The sequence below is a fragment of the Stylophora pistillata genome, chromosome 7 (assembly GCF_964205215.1).
Source record: "Stylophora pistillata chromosome 7, jaStyPist1.2, whole genome shotgun sequence".
In the NCBI taxonomy this organism is placed as follows: Eukaryota; Metazoa; Cnidaria; class Anthozoa; order Scleractinia; family Pocilloporidae; genus Stylophora; species Stylophora pistillata.
In genome coordinates this window covers 14,714,816-14,733,268 of record NC_142525.1, presented here as the reverse complement: position 1 = coordinate 14,733,268, position 18,453 = coordinate 14,714,816, and the positions used below count along the sequence as shown (strand labels likewise).

Sequence of the window (18,453 nt, the reverse complement as noted above, 5' to 3'; positions counted from 1 at the left end):
TTTCTTCTAGATAGTACTTAACATTTACCAGACATGAGTATTACTGCATAGATTTTCAATGAATGTGTTGGCGTTTGAGCTCACAGCAGATTACAAACTGAATGGCTACAGTGAAGGTCAAAACTTCTAGGAACAATTATTGAAAACATATTGTACATGTACCTAAAATGAACAAAACAGAAGAGAACAGAAACATTCAACAAACAAAGAATTAAAAAGGTGACTTTGTACTGATTGTCAAAAACTGAAAGTTTTTTTTAAATGTGGTACTTTAAATGTTGGAACCTACCAGTAATGATGCAAAAAGAAAGTGATGTAATCTAGAGGAGATCCTAAAAATGTGCAAAATGCTGCAAGTACTGTATTTACCCCAGTGTAATGCACATCCTTGTTTTTAACCTAATTTCTCAGAAAAAAAAGTTTTTCATGGCAAAAAAGACAAGTTAAATATTTGTACAATTAATTATTAAGACAAAAAGAATAAGAAATTTACTATAATATTATTATATTGCTAACATTGATATCTTTTGCTATTTAGTTATTTATGACATTATTGAAATCAAACTTAATAAGGACTTCAAGTGAGGCCTAGCTAATTTGACGATTCCATGGCCTGGTGAATATTTTGAGTGAGCAACAATATGATTTTGTGTCATATCGTCATACTTTTTTAGAATTTTCAAACTAACGCTATACAATTTTCTGGCCATAAAGTTAAGTAAACAACAATATATCTGCAGTGAATTCCACTGCGTGGGCTATGTATATACCCAAGAAATTTGCGCGTTTTTCGCTTATAACAGCAAATCAAGAACTGCTTTCAATAAAACTTTTGTCCTGAAATATTTCTTGCTCACTTTGTTCTTGCTTCTCTTTGAAAAATTCGATGTAACACAAGATCTCTTCACACTCGGCCAAATTTGCATAATTTCTTATTCACTTTAAAATCTGATCCAGGTACCTGTTTGCACACTTAGGAAAATATGTAGCGATTTTTGTCTTTCTTCTTGATTTTAGAGTATAAACACTTAATATGCACCAATAACTTTTCATTGAAAATAAGTTATGTAATCAAAGCTTTAAATGTGTTACTTTTTTTTGTTGTATTTTTATCGTATGCAAATTAGGACGTATATGACAAACAATGGAATCCGTGTTTAATACGCACCGCGATTTTGATGGTTATTAATTTTTTGTAGGGAAAAAGTGCGCATTATACACAGGTAAATACAATACTTACTGGTACATGGTTTTATTTTTATATCAGTTAGTGAGTGCAGGGCAGTATTCTACATTCCTACTTCCTGTTCTGTTATGAGAGTGGGCAGTATTCCTCTATTTGTTGGTCAGCTCTTAGAAGGCAATATCTGTTTTTGGTTGAGTCATTTTGCAGAGCATCTCTAGCTTCGTTTAAGTTTTTCATAAATATATATCTTGTTTTACAAGCTGGGCAGTGTTTTCAAGCAAAGATTTAATTCTGTCATGACTGATAAATAACATAAATTATCTCTTCTCTCTCTCTCTCTCTCTCTCTCTCCCTCACTCTCACACACAAATCACTTTGGTTTTTCTGCAAAAATTGATTTTGCAATAAACTTTTTGGAACTAAATTTGTTTTTTAAAAAAGATTGAAATGCCTCCCTAAAAAACCATTTGTAATTTAAATGATCCCTTGCATGAAGTAACTCAGAAAGTTAAAATGAGAGGTATCAATCTGCAGTTGACAATTATATTTGTCATCATGTGTCTCTCATTCATTTAAAATATCTGAATTCTCTAAAACAGTTGTTCTTTTGTGAAACATTAAGCTCAGTTTTGAGATCTTCTTTAAATACACTTTTCACCCATTCTTTGCAAGTCCATTGAGTTTGGCCATTGCAGATTTCAAACAAACATAATAGACTCTTACAACTCGTGAAACACACATTTGTGTTCACTTACAATTTAACAGAGTTAAATCTTTTAAGATTAATCGTCATTAGAAATAACTAAGTCTTTTTGTGATATCTCTGAAAGTTTTTTTAGGAGTATAGCTCATTGCATGGTCATTTGACTAGTGCGTGTTTGCCATACCAGTACTGAATGTTCATTCAAAAGCACAGATGGATGTAATTTTTCCTCTCTAATTGACAGGCATCAGATCGTAATGTATGCTTGGAAGCATTAAATTTTTAAGTTACCCTTATCCTATAAATAAATAAAAATGTTTTGGTGAAGCCTCTCTTTAATTTGAGTACCGTCTGTTTTCTATATAATATCTACATGCTAAAAAATTGTTAAGTCTATGGAGGATCTTCTCAAAGTCAAACTCATAATTTTAGCCATAAGTTCATGCTGGCTCTTCTAGCAAGCATTCTTTTTAATAATTCGTAGAAAAAATTCAAATATTATTCCCCAGCTTAGGTTGGTTCCTACTGGAATAACTGTGCCCTCTGTTTTGAGTGATGGGTGGAATTCAAGACCTTAGGCACACTTTTTCCCAATACAGACCTCTCTCTGGTGAATAACATGTATGTATTTTAAAGTACCACTTCCTTTCTTTTCCTAACCACCAAAAAAAAAAAAGAATTGAGCTTTGACTGTAGGTATTTAATGGGTGAATTATTTATGGAAGCTATAGGGAGTTGCACAACTCAGCCTTGGTTACATTAGAGGGACAATCAAATAAGAATTGCTTGAACATCAACAAAGAGCAGCCACATAATTGTGTACTTTGATATTGCAAGACAGTGGTTAAAAAACAGCTTAGTATATACATTGTGTGTGTAGCGAAGTCAAACTAAGGGAGTTTCTATTTCAGCCATCCCTTAATACTAGATCTCAAAGGATAAAATTCCAATCCTTCGATCCTGCCATACAAAGTTGTAAAACTTTCACCAAAGATTTTCAAGCTCTAGCCCTCATGTACATTTCCAGACCAGGGGCTTCACACGAAATTCTGGTGGTAAATGAGAATTAGCAATCAACAGTAATTAGATGATTGAAAGAACCTTAGTAAGCACATTGACCTTTAAGACCTATCCCTTCCTGTGGAGTAGATATAATTATTATAGTTCAATAATTTTGACAAGACCTAATATGTTGCAAAAAATGATTTACAGGCTGGTGTAATTTGAGATCCAAGCCCAGAGTTCATGTGGCTACTATTGTGATTACTAAGAAAAATTCAGCCATGTGAACAGGAGAATCAGTAACTGCTTTTGTGTGGGAAGAAGATTTCAAACCTTTTTAAAGGGTGGAGTTCTTTTACTTACAGTGTACAGTCATCTAGAACCCTTACTTCCCATCAAATCCAAACCCATATTCATTTGGTTAATTAATACCTAGTTGTAATTCATATATAATTCTGTTTGTTACTGCTGCAGATGATTATTGCAATGGTAGTAACTGAGAGTGTTCTTTTGGTTACAACCTTTTTAAAGCAGTGGGCAAAGTTGTCTTCACAGCTAATCAATTTGGCCAGGCTGCCCAACCCTTAATAAAACCCTAGTAAAATATGCTTTTTCATGCTTGCTGACATAGTAAGGTTAATTAATCTTGGTGGAGTTCCTTAAGTATTTGCAACTTAGTTTTTTTAAGAAATTAAATTTTTTTATTTGTGTACTATTTTCACATGTAGATGGCACGCAAATTACTTGGTATAAACCTCCTCCAGTTGAAATAGCAACAAGTTCAAGTGATAAGTTTGCCCCAAGCGTTTCACAACATTTTGATGGACAAGCTGCTACACTTCTGTGGGAGTTCAGGCCTTTTCAAAATCTAAACATCGCTACAGTGGACATTGAATTCAATTCTGAGCTGATAGTGAGACTTTTGCCAAATGGAGGAAGTGGTGGGATAACTGCTACATTCCGAAACCGTCTCAGTGTGACTTGGAATCTCCCTGGAAGAGTTGCTTTGGTTATATCTAAGGTTACAAAGTGCTGATGATAAGGTGAATGGAGCATTTAGCTGTGTGGTGCGCACTTTAAGTAATGGGGACTGGGAGCGTAAGAGTCAAGTGGAAGTGGTACGTAAGGAAAATAAGTACAATCAGTTGCACTAGCTATGGACCTAGAGGAGTAAAATAAACATCTTTTACATGTACACCAGCATTAACCTCTCATGCATGTTCAAATGTTGTTTATGCACATTCAGTAATCTAAATTGCTGTGCATCGATCGACCTAATCCCTCTGAGATCCCCCTCGAATAATTCAAAGCAGGTTCACAAATTTCTTTAGTTTATAAACATGGGACAGAGATCAGTGCTGTGAGGACAACTAGAAAGTTTGTCCTGAATAAAAATGATACAAACCAAAGTATCTGGAAGCCAATATTTCTCTTTTTCTTTTAAATCAGGGGAATAGTAAAATTCCTGAGCCTTGATTAGTGAAGAATTTACTTCCTTGATTTTATCTGCTATTTACTAACTGGAAGGCCTATATGGTGACACAACTGTTACCAAGGCCTGAACAATGCTGCTATAAGGTAACAGCACTATTAAGTGCAAGGCTACACTTGACAATAGCTGAGAACCTTCGACATTTTTTTTACAGGTTAACTTCGCTAATTTTGTCTCCAAATTCTTCAAAATAATTTCCTTTTTGTAGTAGGTTATGGGTGTTCTTTTTTAAGTTTTACTGTAAATACATTTTTGTTAAGTCTTCGCGCGATCGAGTCTTTTGAATTCTTACATTTCTCCCATGAATTGCACAACAAAGACAACAATTAAGACTAGAGAAATCTCAAAAATAGGAAATCCTTATTGAGCCCCATTATCCAGTAACTATGAACTTCAATTTAAGGGTGGATGAAAGGAAAGGTTTAGAGATGCCATAATACAGCAAACAAAAAATATCAACTTTGCCAGGGGTTTCATTAAGGGCCGGGCACCGGGCGAATTGACCGGCTGTGAATAAGACGACATTGCCCGGCTACTTTTAACATCTCAACCATAAGAAAAATATAAAAGTTACTTTCCTATGTTTTCGTAATGTGTCTTCTAAAAAAAATATATTTAAACTTATATAACATTAAGTGACTAGAAAGAAACATACATGGTTCGCTGCAACTCTGAGTTTCGTGCGTTAAGCACTCATCAGGCAGATTTAAATCTGCCTGATGAGTGGGGAGGAGCGTTGCGTGACGAGACTAAAAACAGCTGCGAGGGAGACTAGGCGTACAGTATCTTTGCCCTTCACAAATGAGATGTTAGGGACCTTAAGAAACCACGACGGCGACGGCGACGAGGACGTGGAAAAACAAGAGATACAATTGGCAAAACAATAGCTCAGCACGTGCGTTTTGAAACTTTGTACATTTCTTAGCCGTCCTATGCAAAACAACAACGTGAAATCGCCAAAATTTGCGTCGTCTGCGAACCGAAACCGCGACGGCAAATTATTTTAATTTCCATTTGGAACTCAACGGCTACTTTATACGTCATGCTGAAGTTGAGCTGTGGCGCTGTATGAGACAGTAAGCTCCTGCAGCCATTTTTGAAATTCTAACAAAGAGTAGAAATTCATTTTTTAATCGAAGTCTTCCTTGGCATCGTCGTGGTGGTTTCTTAAAGTACCTAATGATAGGGACTTTAAGCAAACCACGACGGCGACGGCAACGAGAACGTGGGAAAACAATAGATCTAATTGGCAGAACAATAGCCCGGAACGTGCGTTTTAAAACTTTGTACATTTCTTAGCCGTCCTTTGCAAAACAACAACGTGAAATCACCAAAATTTGCGTCGTCTGCGAAGCGAAACCGCGGCGGCAATTTATTCTAATTTACATTTGGAACTCAACGCTACTTTTATGCGTTATGTTGAGTTTGACCTCTGGCGCCCTCTGAGACGGTAAACACATCCAGCCATTTTCGAAATTCTAACTTAAAGTAGAAACTCATTTTTTAATCGAGTACGTCTTCCGTGGTGTTGCCGTCCTGCTGCTTAAAGTCCCTAAAATTGAGGTCTTCAATGCTGTAAATTAAAATAAATTAGCACATTGGATTCAGAAATCTCCGGTTCACGGTTTGTCGCGGTAAATGTCTTCAGTAAAGCCAAAACATAAAAAAATTGCAGTATTTGGGATAAATTAGTTCTTCCATTTTTTATCAAATACACGAAGTTTATTTTCTCTAAGATTAGAGACCTTAAGATTGAGGTTTGGCCATCGAACCGCAAACGGCAAACCGCGGTTTGCCATTAGCGGTTTCATGTTAGCCGTCTGTCCATATTTGGGACTTAAGATTCACGGGTGGTATGGCTGCTGCCCGAAGGTGATATGTGGATCAATATGTTTGTTGGGTTTTATTGATTACTTAATGAGAGCAGAACACTTAATCTTTGATCCTCTTTAAATTGAGCAAGACTACAATGATCTGCTAGATATTATGCAACTGGACGAGAGTAGTTCTGAGGGTTCGTTGTCGAGAAATGAAGATCTCGATTTCTTACTTCTTGAAGAAACTTTGTATGCTTAGCCATCTGAACAAAGCCACGGCTAAGGAAACAAAATAAGCATTCATGTATTCACATATCATCGAAAATTGGCTTTTGTTTACCCTCAAAGTAATCAGACCGGCAAAACAGTTTTAACAACAAATAGCCGACCGCCATATTTGTTTTCATTCATTCGTTCACTTCTATCTTACTGAGAAATCGTCTTCAAAACTACGTTTCTATGAAAAAGAATTCGATAATTAATTAGCGAAAGAGTTCTAAAGCGTAGTATTTCCTCTCAAACGTGGGATTTTGGTGTTTTAGGCTGCAAAAAACCTTGCGGTAAATCACTTACCTCTAGAGCGTGGTCCAGCCGTACAAACTTGAACTTGAAACTGGAAACCTGACGGCAAGGCACTGGTTACGTGACTTCTTGACGTTAGCGGTTCGCGGGAAATGCCTAAAAACCTCTATCTTAAGGTCCCTATTGTTATCTTAGTCGGCTAGCTCTTTCAACTGGTTGGTTCTTCGCCGCCGGCTCGACTTTCAAGACGTATCATTACGCAAATGGTACAACCGGTTCGCACTAAATTAAAGTTTGAGTTAAATTCAGAAAGACATGCTGCTCCTATAGTGATTGAAAATTGTCCCAAAAGCTCCATTCTTTTCTGATTTACTTTTGAAATTTGAATCTTCTGCGAGCGACGGGAACTGAAAGTCAATTTGTTGTAGAAGCTGCCAACTATACTTCGTCTGTGTCTGTGGTGGAATGCAAAAACTCTACTCGTGTGGTAACAGAAGTCTTTCGTTCACGGCAACTGTAAAGAAAAGAACTTTTTAACCCCGTGTGTTTGTTAGCAGATCCATCTTAGTAAGATTAGAAAATAGAAGAAATCTAACGCCAACACCTTTTCGTTTTTTATACTTTTATTGAAATCCTATATTTGCACAGAAATCGTGTCATCTGAGATCCCAGCAAATGATAGCTGCACAGAAACAACGCCTTCCGAGAACTTGGCAAATAATGAAATACATGATGTTACTAAAACAGCTTCTAGTGACCTTACCACTACTAACTTGTCTGTTGACTGATGCATCAAATCATAATTTAAAAAGAGCTGGTAACTTTGGGATGTTCGTTTGTGCTTCAAAATGGTCGAAAATGCATCTCTGCAACTAGAATTTCAAAAATTTCAGGGGGAGCATGCCTCCCGACCCCCCCATGAAGGCAAGGCCCTTTGGGCCTTGCGGACAGATGCCCGCCTGTGAAATCCAGATGCCCTCCTGCTCCAAATTTTAATGAAACCCCTGCTTTGCAACTCTCATACATGTACAAGTGCATTTACCTAAAATGAATTTACTTGCCATCTAACAGCAAACAAATGTACAAGCATTTTTGCCCAGTATGACCTACATGTAGCTTGGTAAATAAGAATTTTTTTCATATGACTTTGCTCTTCTTTCTCTTTTATTTATTTATTTGTTTATTTTTTCTTTCACCGGCATCTCATGGGGCCAAGCAGCTTTTTCAGGCCCTGTTTATGCCATCATTTAACAAATGCTAATATTTCTTTAAAAAGCTATCCAAGAAGTTCTTATGATGCACTTGTATCACAGACACTCAGGCCAGATTGCTTTATGTGTAGGTATCTTATTGGTTATGTTTTGATTTCATTATGAATTTTGGATTAGTCTACATTGGTCAGTTCAACATAAGTCAAACTCCAGAATTTGAAGAGCCAATGGCCTCAAAAATCATGGAGTACCGTGCGAAAATTCCATCCTGCGTGGAAAAATGCCTACCTTTGGCTACAATATGTCAAAGGAAAACCTTCCTATTGACAGCAAACATGATTTGAAGCTGAAATAGTTGTGATCCAAAAGCATGAAATGACGAATTGTTTGGCGTTTTGTTAGCATATTTTATCAGCTTTATGATCATTGGACTGTTTACTGCAATGAACAGATTAAAACTGTGAATTAAAGCATTAAAACTCTAACATACTGGTGATGGTTTGGATGATGTCAGTTTTTCTAAGTTTAATATCATAGTTTGACCAACACCAATTTTGAGATGATGCAATAAAAAATGTCTTGTGGGACATGTGACCCACTTTGACTAAATTTTATGTTGAACACTGGTGCATATGTTGAATGTGGTTTTGCTTTTGGTATCTAATGTAGTCAGCTTGCTTTGTTCTGCCTTATTTAAGAAAGCAAGAATTGCCAGTTTCCACGAAAGTTTTTGAGATGTGAATAATTATATTGAACTTGATAATTTTTATTCTGGTGTATACTGTAAGATTCCAGCCTGAGATTGTGACAATTTTGCCCTATGAATTTAAAATGACTGTAGGAGCAACTTGATCAAGAAGTTGGCTAAAATTGACTGGCGCCCGTACGTCTCAGTCTTTGCTTTCATTCACCGCTAAGTGTTCCTCAGTTTTCGTTAAAATAATATAATTGTTTCTTATAACTCTGGTGTTTCAGGTTTTGAGTGATTTTGGCTTTGCTCGAAATTTGTTTGTCGTTGAGGGCTAAAATGTGCAAATTAGCCTAGTAAATGTAGGTTACAGCCCTAGTTACAGAAAAACTTGTGATCACAGCGTAGTCATTGGTATGGCAAGGTCCACTATAGAAGTGAGAATTGTTGAAGAACAAAATTTACAGATGGTTGCCAGCAGGTGACTGCCTTTTTCTTTTGTAAATTTTCTTCATAAGTGCTGTAAAATGGTGCCCAGGAAATAAAATGCTCAGGCCATTTTTGCTATTTTTTGCAGGGCTCGAAATCGCGCCTGTATCGGGCGCATCTACGAATAAAGGTTTCGCTTTTGCGACTAAAATTTCTCTACTAGTAACGATTTTGCGATCGTTTTACGGCCTAGCTTATAAATAAATTATATTTAACAGCTTTGTGTCTTACTTGTTACTGTTTGCTTTAGTTTTATCCGAAAAATCCTACGAAATTTAAGTTAAATGTTGCGTGACGTCTATCGTTGATTTCTTGCTGAGAAACGTATCGCGGGTGCACTTTTTTCAGAAACTACGTCGCGCAACCCACATGAAATTTCTTCTGCGACTAAAATTTTCGAACTTGCGACTAAATTTTGGGAATTACTTGCAAACTGCGATCGAGCATTTTTTTTAATTTCGAGCCCTGTTCTCTTGTATACCTACATTTACTTTCAACTAATTTTTGGTTTTTTCCTCGGTGATTGAACATTTATCTCGCTTTTTATCCAGCAAGGCTTCAAAAAGAATGGTGTAAGACAGTAAGTGTATCTGCTGCAGGCATATGATTCCTTTGGTTTACTTCTACCTTTACATCTCCAGAAGTCCTAACCTGGATAATGATACATTTACATATGGTGAATTATAATGTCACTGAACATGTGCTATCTCTTTGTTCCATTATTATTAGAACAAACCCAGCTGATTGGTTACAGTGGTGACCAGCACATCAATGAGAACTTAAATCTTACTCTGTTTTGTAACACAACTGGTAAACCAACTGCTAATGTTACTTGGACAAGAGTGTTGGATGATGGGAGTAATAGCGATGAAATGTTTGTTGGAAACCCTTGGTTTATAAGAAAAATCAAAAGGACGATGAATGGAACATATCGTTGTACAGCTAGCAATGGATTTGGAAATACAGTGACCCATTCAGTGCATGTCAACGTAATTTGTAAGTGGGCGAATATTTTTCAAGAAGATTCTGGGTCTAGTCAAAATAGGATGTGACATCTTTTCTTTTTTTTTTTTTTTCTTTTCTTTTTTTTTATCATCTTATTTGAAATCTTTTACTCGCCCGTATATAGAATTCTAGTTTAATTGCGCATATGTGTAGGAACACCATTAACCACAAAGGTAAATAATAAGAGCTAATAGGTACACTTGTAACTGGTTGAGGTATGCTTCAATATAAAGTCTGAAAGTGGGTTTAAAGAGGTATGCTGCGGGATTAATAATACAAGGCAAGGACAGGTGCAATATGTTTATTAAATCAGAATTTCAAAACGAAGCTAATTTTTTACTCCAAGAAACTTTTGGTGTAACTATCTACATGTATGTATGGAGTTAACAATCTCCAAACTTACAGAACATTGGCTGCTCCTCCCCTTGAAAGTGTTACATCGATAAGTCAGACACCAATATGTAGGTGGTGGGTGCCTCCCATATGTGTGCTAAAAGCATAAAACTCGGGCAGCTAGCTGGTGGGTATGTAGCATAGATTTTATTGGCCAATGGCAATTGTAGCGTAATCGTAGACTGAATTGTCCACTCGAATTTTTATTTCGGCTTGCACCATGTTATGATTGAAGATTGGAGGCACAGAACATTATTTAGCAGAATACGGATAGAAGCGTTTACTCGGTAGTGGGCAAAAGTGCCCTTAAATCCTCGTAGGATAGCGTCCACGCTGACAAAAAATACAACAGTGAAAATTACCTTCTATTATAGCAGTTGAATTTTGAGGCCGACAGAAAGTAATGTGTGTGTTTTAACCTAGCAGTGAGTAATTTCTGTACGGGAAGTTTTATTTTATTCATGACATCGTGTTTCATGCTAACGGAGATTGAAAGTTGTGTGCATTTGAATATACTTCGAGGCTCAAATTATAAATTTCATATTTCTGATTAAGTGGCTACGCATTTCAATGTTTACGGTCGTTTCATTGTGAAGTCATTTCGATACAAGTCAATTCGATACACGTAGAATGTCGTTTCAATACAACTTCATTCATTTCGATACAAACTAGTGGAAACTCAAAGGAGCGCCGAAAAATGCATGTAAATCTGTCGCTTTCATGCGTAAATTTGATAATAATAATAGTAATAATAATAGTAATAATAATTTTATAACAAAAATAATCCTCTATTCACCATAATCACAAAAATTATAACAAAAATTATGATAAAATGCTTGAAAATCGGAAAAAATGTCTTAAAATGTCTAATACAAATGTAAGAAAAACTAGAGGATACACACTATGATAACGATAATTCACTCTAATCATCAAAAATATTTACAAACAAATTAAGATAAAATCCTTAAAAATAAAAAAAATACATGAAAATGTCGACCAACAAATTATCTAAAAAAAAATAAAGAAACTAACTAACAAATGGCAGCCTCTGAACTTTGAATATCTAGGTCTACATTAGTAAAATCCAATTTGGGCCTTCTAATTGTTCTGGATCCTCTTAGGCAGATTAGGGCGAATCTTACTAATGGAAACGAAGTTTTTGCCCTGATCCAGGAAATTGTCTTTGAATGGTGCTCTCCTTTCTTGTCTGCAATGAGTTCTGCAAGGCGACTGTGATATCTCAAACATCCTTGGCCCAGTCGAAGTAAACACAAGGGGCGTAAATGAACCATGTTCGATGTCTAGAACACGTCTCGAGTAGGAACGTTTCTTCTCATTCTCGTGCATCCGGTAAATCTGCTGCGGTTTCAGATTTCTGTACGATTTAGCGTTTGGGTAACAAACTCGAACATCGAAAAATGCAGATTGATTGTGTTCCCAGAAACCACGAGCATGAATGTCTAGCCTTGCATCTTGCGCCATGTTGGAACCACTGTTTAATTGCTCTCCTGTCGTGTCTTGGAGTTGGGGTTCGATTTCCACGTCTTTGCAGACAATTCCTAAAAGCTCAGCTTCTAAGTCTCTAAGTTCGTTGTGGCGCTGTATAATAAAGCCACCCTTTTGCAAACCATTGCATGGTCCACTGTGAACACGTCCCTACAAGCACATTTGGAAGGAATATCTTCGAATTGCTAGTCGTATCGCAATTTAATAGCGTCTCGGAATACTCTTTTGTTGAGATTATATCCTTGCTCTTGTAAGGGAAGGACGGTTAACCATATCGATGAACCCTTTTCGGTAGCCAGATCTAGTGCTCGCTTGGTCTTAAGTGGTGCCCTCTCATAAACACTCTTCACTCTTTCTTTGACGTCTTCGTCCCTCTTATGCTGGGAAGTCTGTTTTGATGACTTTACTGCCGAGTCTTCCAGTAAGTGATGTTGTTGGGCTTTAATTTGTTCGACGAGCGGTGCAGTTGTTCCAACGGATGTCTTGTACTCCCGCGGTGCTTCTATCAGCGGATTTCCAAGGCCAAGGCCACCAAAGTGAGCGGGTAAGGACAACACATCTCTCTCCAGTTGATTAGACTTGCGCCCAGTTATTGCAGGTATGAGGACATGGCTTATAGCATTTTCCAAAGGTTCTATGAGATCCTGGGCGTCGGGAATAGTCCGAAGAAAATAAGTCCATCTGTGTTGAAGGCCGAACGTATAAGCCGAGTTACAGGCTTGTGGTTCGGTTGCAACAAATTCCGCGAGTTGGGCTATTTCGCTGACCCATTCTGATACCTTTTCATCGACGTAATCTTCTCGGTATTCCTGTGAGCCAATCACTGCGCCAAGATGTTTATGGCCTTCGCTTGTAGTATTGATACCTGTTGACATAGTAATAATAGTAACAATAATAATAATAATAATAATAATTATTATTATTATTTTGACAGAAATTTTATATTGTACATTTTCGAGATTTTATAACCTATCTTAGGGTTCCCATAGGAAATTGGACAGCCATACGAACGATGTTTTTCAACTTATGAACAGTTTTATTTTGCAATTAAGACGTCGATAAAGCCTCTAAGATTTAATTTAGTTAATATATTTTTATGACACTCTTATCACATCATTTTTAATCAGGTTTTCTTTTTTTTGTGTGTTGGTTTGCTTGCTTTTCTTTTTTTTTGCCTATATTATTGTGTAATTGTTGTCTTAAGTTTTAGTCGATGCTGTGGCTGGTTACGGTTTGCCGCCAAGCCTAAGCTTTTAATTTTTACTCTTGGCATCCAGACGTTTGTACTGCCAGTATAAAAATATCGGGCACTAACACTAAATTTACTTGTAAACCATTCTTGAGTCATAGGCGCTGATATGTTAGCTTCTTCGTAGACACAATCTGTTCTCACAGCAAGGTACCTTAAACTTCTTTTATCGAACTGGTAGATAGATAAAAACGTTGAAATGTATCCTTCTATAGTTTGACTCAAAATGCCTGCGGTTGTATCGAAACGGCATTTATATCTTTTGAATCCACTTTAGTTTGTATCGAAATGACCTGTTCCCCATTTCAGAACTAACAATGTGTGCCACTTTTATTTGAAATGTTGTTTCCGTAGAATATTTACAGACATATCTGTTCTGTGAACTGCACTGTATGGGTTCAAAAAACTGTTTGATTGGTTTAATTTGGAAGACCTGTGACAATAGCGTAATAAACTGTAAAGAAAATCGAAGCATAGCTGTGATTCAACCAAGTCCAAAACAAAGGCTTGCGAATGTGTTTGTACCAACTTTGAACTCCCGGCTGACGCTAGATATAACGAGTTAGTCTTTTAATGCCATAATAGAGGCACAGAAAGGAGCTTTAATCCACAATAGTAATTACATTACATAAGTTAATTGACCACTCCCCTTGAGACTTTTCAGGGCCAATCTTACAACACTGTGCGGGGGACTTCACCAGACTGCTCGTAGCAGTTTACATTGAATAAAGGCAAATCTAACATGCCCCCAATTTCCAGTAGGCCAGACCACATCACAGTAATCTCGTGAGTGGGTTCTTTAACGTCCCCTGCCTAACCAAATTAACTAATTAATAGCTGCAAGAGACAGGACCTACGGTTTATTCATCCTTATCCTTAATCAGGGAAAACTTTGGTTCCATCCAAACTGCTGAGGGCCACCTTTGCGAGACCACTATTGAAATGCTGCTCTATTGCATTCTGGGAGGCGATCTAAAAAAGAAGGAGGGTACTGCTCTTATGGTTAAATGTACGGTCTGAGCCTATTTTTCAGTCTTACTTAACTATTTTCATTCCAATTTTTTTGTATTTACAGATCCAGCTCAGATCAAAAATTTTCAGCCCGAGCTCTTAGCAGCATTATTTCAAACTGTTAGCCTTCACTGTCCTGCTGAGGGAAATCCTCCACCCAAGTATACTTGGACTCCATGCAAAAAAGGAAGAGTTTGTGATGAGCCTAAACTCAACATTGGAAAAGTCGTCAGTGATGATGTTTACACCTGCAGTGTAACCAATAACTTGGGCAGTGATGCGGAAAGTGTTACCCTTAGTAAGTTTGCTTAGAGTCTTTAGCAGTTTCCGGTTTCTATTAATTCTTTTTGATTCATAAACTGTCTCGGTGATTTCAGCCCAACTGTATGACTGAAGCCACATCGTAATGGGTTACTTACACTGTACATTAATGGAAATGTACTGTGCAACTACAGTGGAACCTGTGTGAAGCGGTTAAATATGGGGTTGACCAGCTAATGATTTGTTATCTTATGAGCGTGTTATTCGTGCGAAAATTTGTTCTTACAGCCCAAAGAACAAAGATAATCTGCAATACTTGCAGGACATTTGAATTCAAAGATTAATTTCGGAAGGTAAACATCGAAGGAAGTTTACTTGAGAGGTTATTTATCCTATCTGAGGGGTTCTGCTTTAAGTGACCATTAAATACAGGTGAAAGACAACCTAAACCGGCCGTTAGGACACAGTCAAGGGTGATCGCGACCACTTAATAAAGTGACCGCCTGAAATAAGCGTGCAAACTATAGTACTGAAGCGAAAAAATCCCCAGGTTTTGGACATCCCACCACTTAATAGAAGATGACCACTCAATGTGGTCCTGCGTATGGGTTCGACTGTATTTCTTTATTATCTTTTTTTGTCAGAAAAGGGAGACCGCTTTCTACAACGGATGTGGAAAGCTAAATTAAACAGAGCACATATTTAAGTGAGGCTGATGCTAAAAGATAGCTTGTTGCAATAGGCTTCTTCTTTACCATTATGTTTCTAGCCATAGCAGCAAAAACAGTAAATGTAACCCTGGTCATCACAAGTGAGAAGTGTACTGACGGAAAATATGATACAAGCTCAATGAAGGACAAGATGAGTGACTTGGTAAAAAAAAAACAGTTTGCTTTGACAGCTTTTTGACGTTGTTGTTTTTTCTTCTATGATTGTCTTGCGATGTGAGACAGTTTTTTTCAAATTGCAGATGGACACCATCTTCAAGAGTTCTGACCCTGACTACAACAGCACAGAACTCAAGGGCTACAGGTATTTATTACATGCTCGTATGTATAATCGTTGGTGGCGTCTATGGAGGCCCGTTGTGTTCAAAATTTATTTATTTGAATTTTTAATATTTACTTAATTTTGCAGCTAATAAAGTATATTTTGGCGCTGCTTAATTTCATTTTTGTTTCTGTTTTGGAGTTTCTATTTTTCGTATTGCCCTGAAATATATTCTTTGGTGTGGAATTTTTTTCCCATTCAGCACAATGTTTTTAGTACTAATGTTTTCTAAATGTATGCTTATTCTTTTTTGGTCGTTCAAACGTTTTTTGATTCCATGATAAGTTGCGCGCGTCTTGTCTTGGGAGTTGAAGAAGACTGCTGCCATGATTGATACAGGATGCACCCTGAACATGACAATGTTCCCGAATTCTTGAAGCTTTTTCGAAATGTCTTAGAAATATTATGAGAGTAAGGAGCTAAGTGGGATACAGCATTTTCTGTAGAATCTGAAGGGGAATATTAATCTTTTTCTTGCCTCGTAAGATATCGAATGGATGAAGGGCCTCAAAGAACAATCATGTGCAAGTATAAAACTAACTGTGACACTGGAGCAGAAATAATTCTGGAGTTCACCATACTTTTCATGAGTGAAAATAACTCAGGTTCTTCAACTTAGTACTTCAGAGAAGGCGCAGGAAATTCAACAGTGTATTGTGACATGTGTTGATTGAAAATAAATTAGTCAAATTTGGACAGAACCGGCCTCCTCCTTGTCGCAAAGAACTGAGGACAGCCTCCTACTGAAATGGCCCAACAAATTTCAATATTTTTTAGAAAAGGTCCAACTGAAGACATCCAGTTGTTAAAAAATATTGAGTGTTTAGTTAGTACATGTTACAAAGGAAGTTGCAAGCTGTGTACTTTGAATCATATTTTAAACTCTATGCTGTGTACTTTAATCGTATTTTAAACTCTTGGCATTGACCACGCGCAAGTGAAACTCTCCCATTAGGGCTGTTATATCACAGGAAAAAAAGGGTGATATTTTCTTTAAATTCAACATATAACTTTAGCGCAAATCAGTCTTGTTCATTCACCGGTGTTTGTTGATACATGTGCCTGCTGTTGCGACACATGTCTGTTGAAATCTTATCTGCAACATATCTGCGATGGTCAAGAAGCAAAGCTCTCTGTACGAGGCACGGAGACTCGAGAGTAAAATATGTGTAGAATTAGATTTTAACTTTAAACAGCTCTGGTCGACTCCGCTACAACTTATTTGTGTCAATCACGTCCTTTCCCGTTCGTAAAACTTCTAACGAGGCGCACTACTGATTACGAATCTCCGTAACCGGTATCTTCCCATACAATTTTTTAGGAAACTGACATCAATCGCTTGAAAGAAGATGCTGTATTCTTGATGATTTTCATTTATAGATGAGGAACAAATTATTTCTAAGAAATTAATGCTGCATTTTCATTTGTGAAGTTAGGGAGAGGGACAATGAGAGGGGATTGGGAAGGAAAATTGCTTCCCCGCTTTACCGCCGCTTACCGCCACATCGAATGGCCAAAAATCGATTAGTTATCTATCTTAAGTCTGGCAAGGTTCGAGAGAATTTCAGGCAGCTTTTAATTTGACCAAAACCTCTTTTTTTAATTTATTTTGTTTCTCTTCCCTTCTCTACAAGTGGTAAGCCCACCATTGATGTATGTAATTGTCGTCTTGCGGGTGAGAATTTCAATAGAAGTGGACTCTGACCAGATGTTTTACGGTTTTCTTCCAAGATGTAGTTGCACCGTAATTGCACGATGAATTTCGCTAAAGCACAACCTAACAGGTCTCTTCTTCTGCCTGTGGTTAAATATCACTAGAACAGTGTAGTCAATTGCGCGAAGCTTTCTGATCCCTATCAGCTTTAGTGTACTATTTATATTTCGGAACAAATTTTTCTTTGATCTACGAGTTTTTCTGTCCAGCTTTTTTTTCAAAAATGTTCTAACGCTCGAAAGAACGGGATATCTTATACCCCTGCTTCCAAATAAAACCGCCGCTAGTTCACAGCAAACGGTGCTGTTCTTCTATCTAAAGGGAACTGTGTGGAGAGGTTTGACTCTACGTGTGCATGTGCTTGAGTTACTTTCGTTAATAGTGGTTGATCAGTTGGTGTCGGTTTTGTTTCTTCGGGCCAGTGGTTTCTTCTGCGATAAGCTTTTCCAACACCTTCTATTCTGCATAAGCAGCTCATATGTGATTCATCTAAACAACTTCTATATGGACTTCCCTTATCCGGACGACCATCACGAATATATTCATTTGCATTTTCAATTCGTTAATATTTCTTGTTGATCTCCCAAGGTGCGGCAGTGTAATAGTTGACATGGTGTTGAAGTTTAATTCAATCACCAAAGAAAAAGATGTGAGTGCAAAAATTCGCACAGCTGTAAAGAACGGGATGACAGGCGGTTTTACAATTGATGTCTCATCCATAACAAGAACTCCTCTCGAAGAAGCCACCATAGTGGTACCCACGCCTCCCAGCTCACCTGAAGGTACCTTGCAATTCTGTTGTAAATATTTGTCACCATTATTTGTGTTAAACAGTTAAAGGAAGTCTCTGGGAATATCGAGAAACTTCACATGACCTTCAATTAATGTTCTTATTTAGCATTACATGTAACATATTCGTGGTATATTGTCTGCATTGAGTTTCTGTTGCTGAATTTTACCGATTTTAAGGGTAAGGGTAGCTGATGCTCATTGGAGTGCATATAATTGAGAATTCTCATCTCAACATACAATATACATATGTACTACGATGTTAGATAGCTTTCCGATATTCCCAATTAAACTTGAATGTACAAACAGCCACGTGAGTGAAAGCAACGCTCACATGAGAATGAGCACTAACATCTCATTGCGTA

General features: G+C 37.2%; 1 protein-coding gene, 1 long non-coding RNA gene and 1 pseudogene across 2 annotated transcripts; 1 reads left to right on the top strand and 2 right to left on the bottom strand.

The window, feature by feature from the left end:
- Positions 1-2,165: 2,165 nt before the first annotated feature.
- Positions 2,166-6,807, bottom strand: LOC148726773 (uncharacterized). The gene is made up of 3 exons (XR_015989790.1): positions 6,774-6,807; positions 6,434-6,479; positions 2,166-2,938 (listed from the first exon to the last, which is right to left on the bottom strand). It is a non-coding gene; the product is annotated as an uncharacterized LOC148726773 (long non-coding RNA).
- A 3,158-nt stretch (positions 6,808-9,965) lies between these two features.
- Positions 9,966-14,876, top strand: LOC148726771 (fibroblast growth factor receptor-like 1). The gene is made up of 3 exons (XM_088728023.1): positions 9,966-10,106; positions 10,521-10,635; positions 14,339-14,876. Exons 2-3 carry the CDS (start codon positions 10,599-10,601, stop codon positions 14,584-14,586), a joined length of 285 nt encoding a protein of 94 aa, XP_088584149.1. The 5' UTR covers positions 9,966-10,106; positions 10,521-10,598; the 3' UTR covers positions 14,587-14,876.
- Positions 11,420-12,889, bottom strand: LOC148726772 (uncharacterized; annotated as a pseudogene).
- Positions 14,877-18,453: the final 3,577 nt, after the last annotated feature.

Coding starts and splice junctions, on each gene's coding strand:
- LOC148726771 (XM_088728023.1), top strand. CDS start 10,599: ATGTGTGCTAAAAGCATAAAACTCGGGCAGCTAGCTG. Junction 10,636..14,338: donor AAAACTCGGGCAGCTAGCTG/GTGGGTATGTAG, acceptor TTGTATTTACAG/ATCCAGCTCAGATCAAAAAT.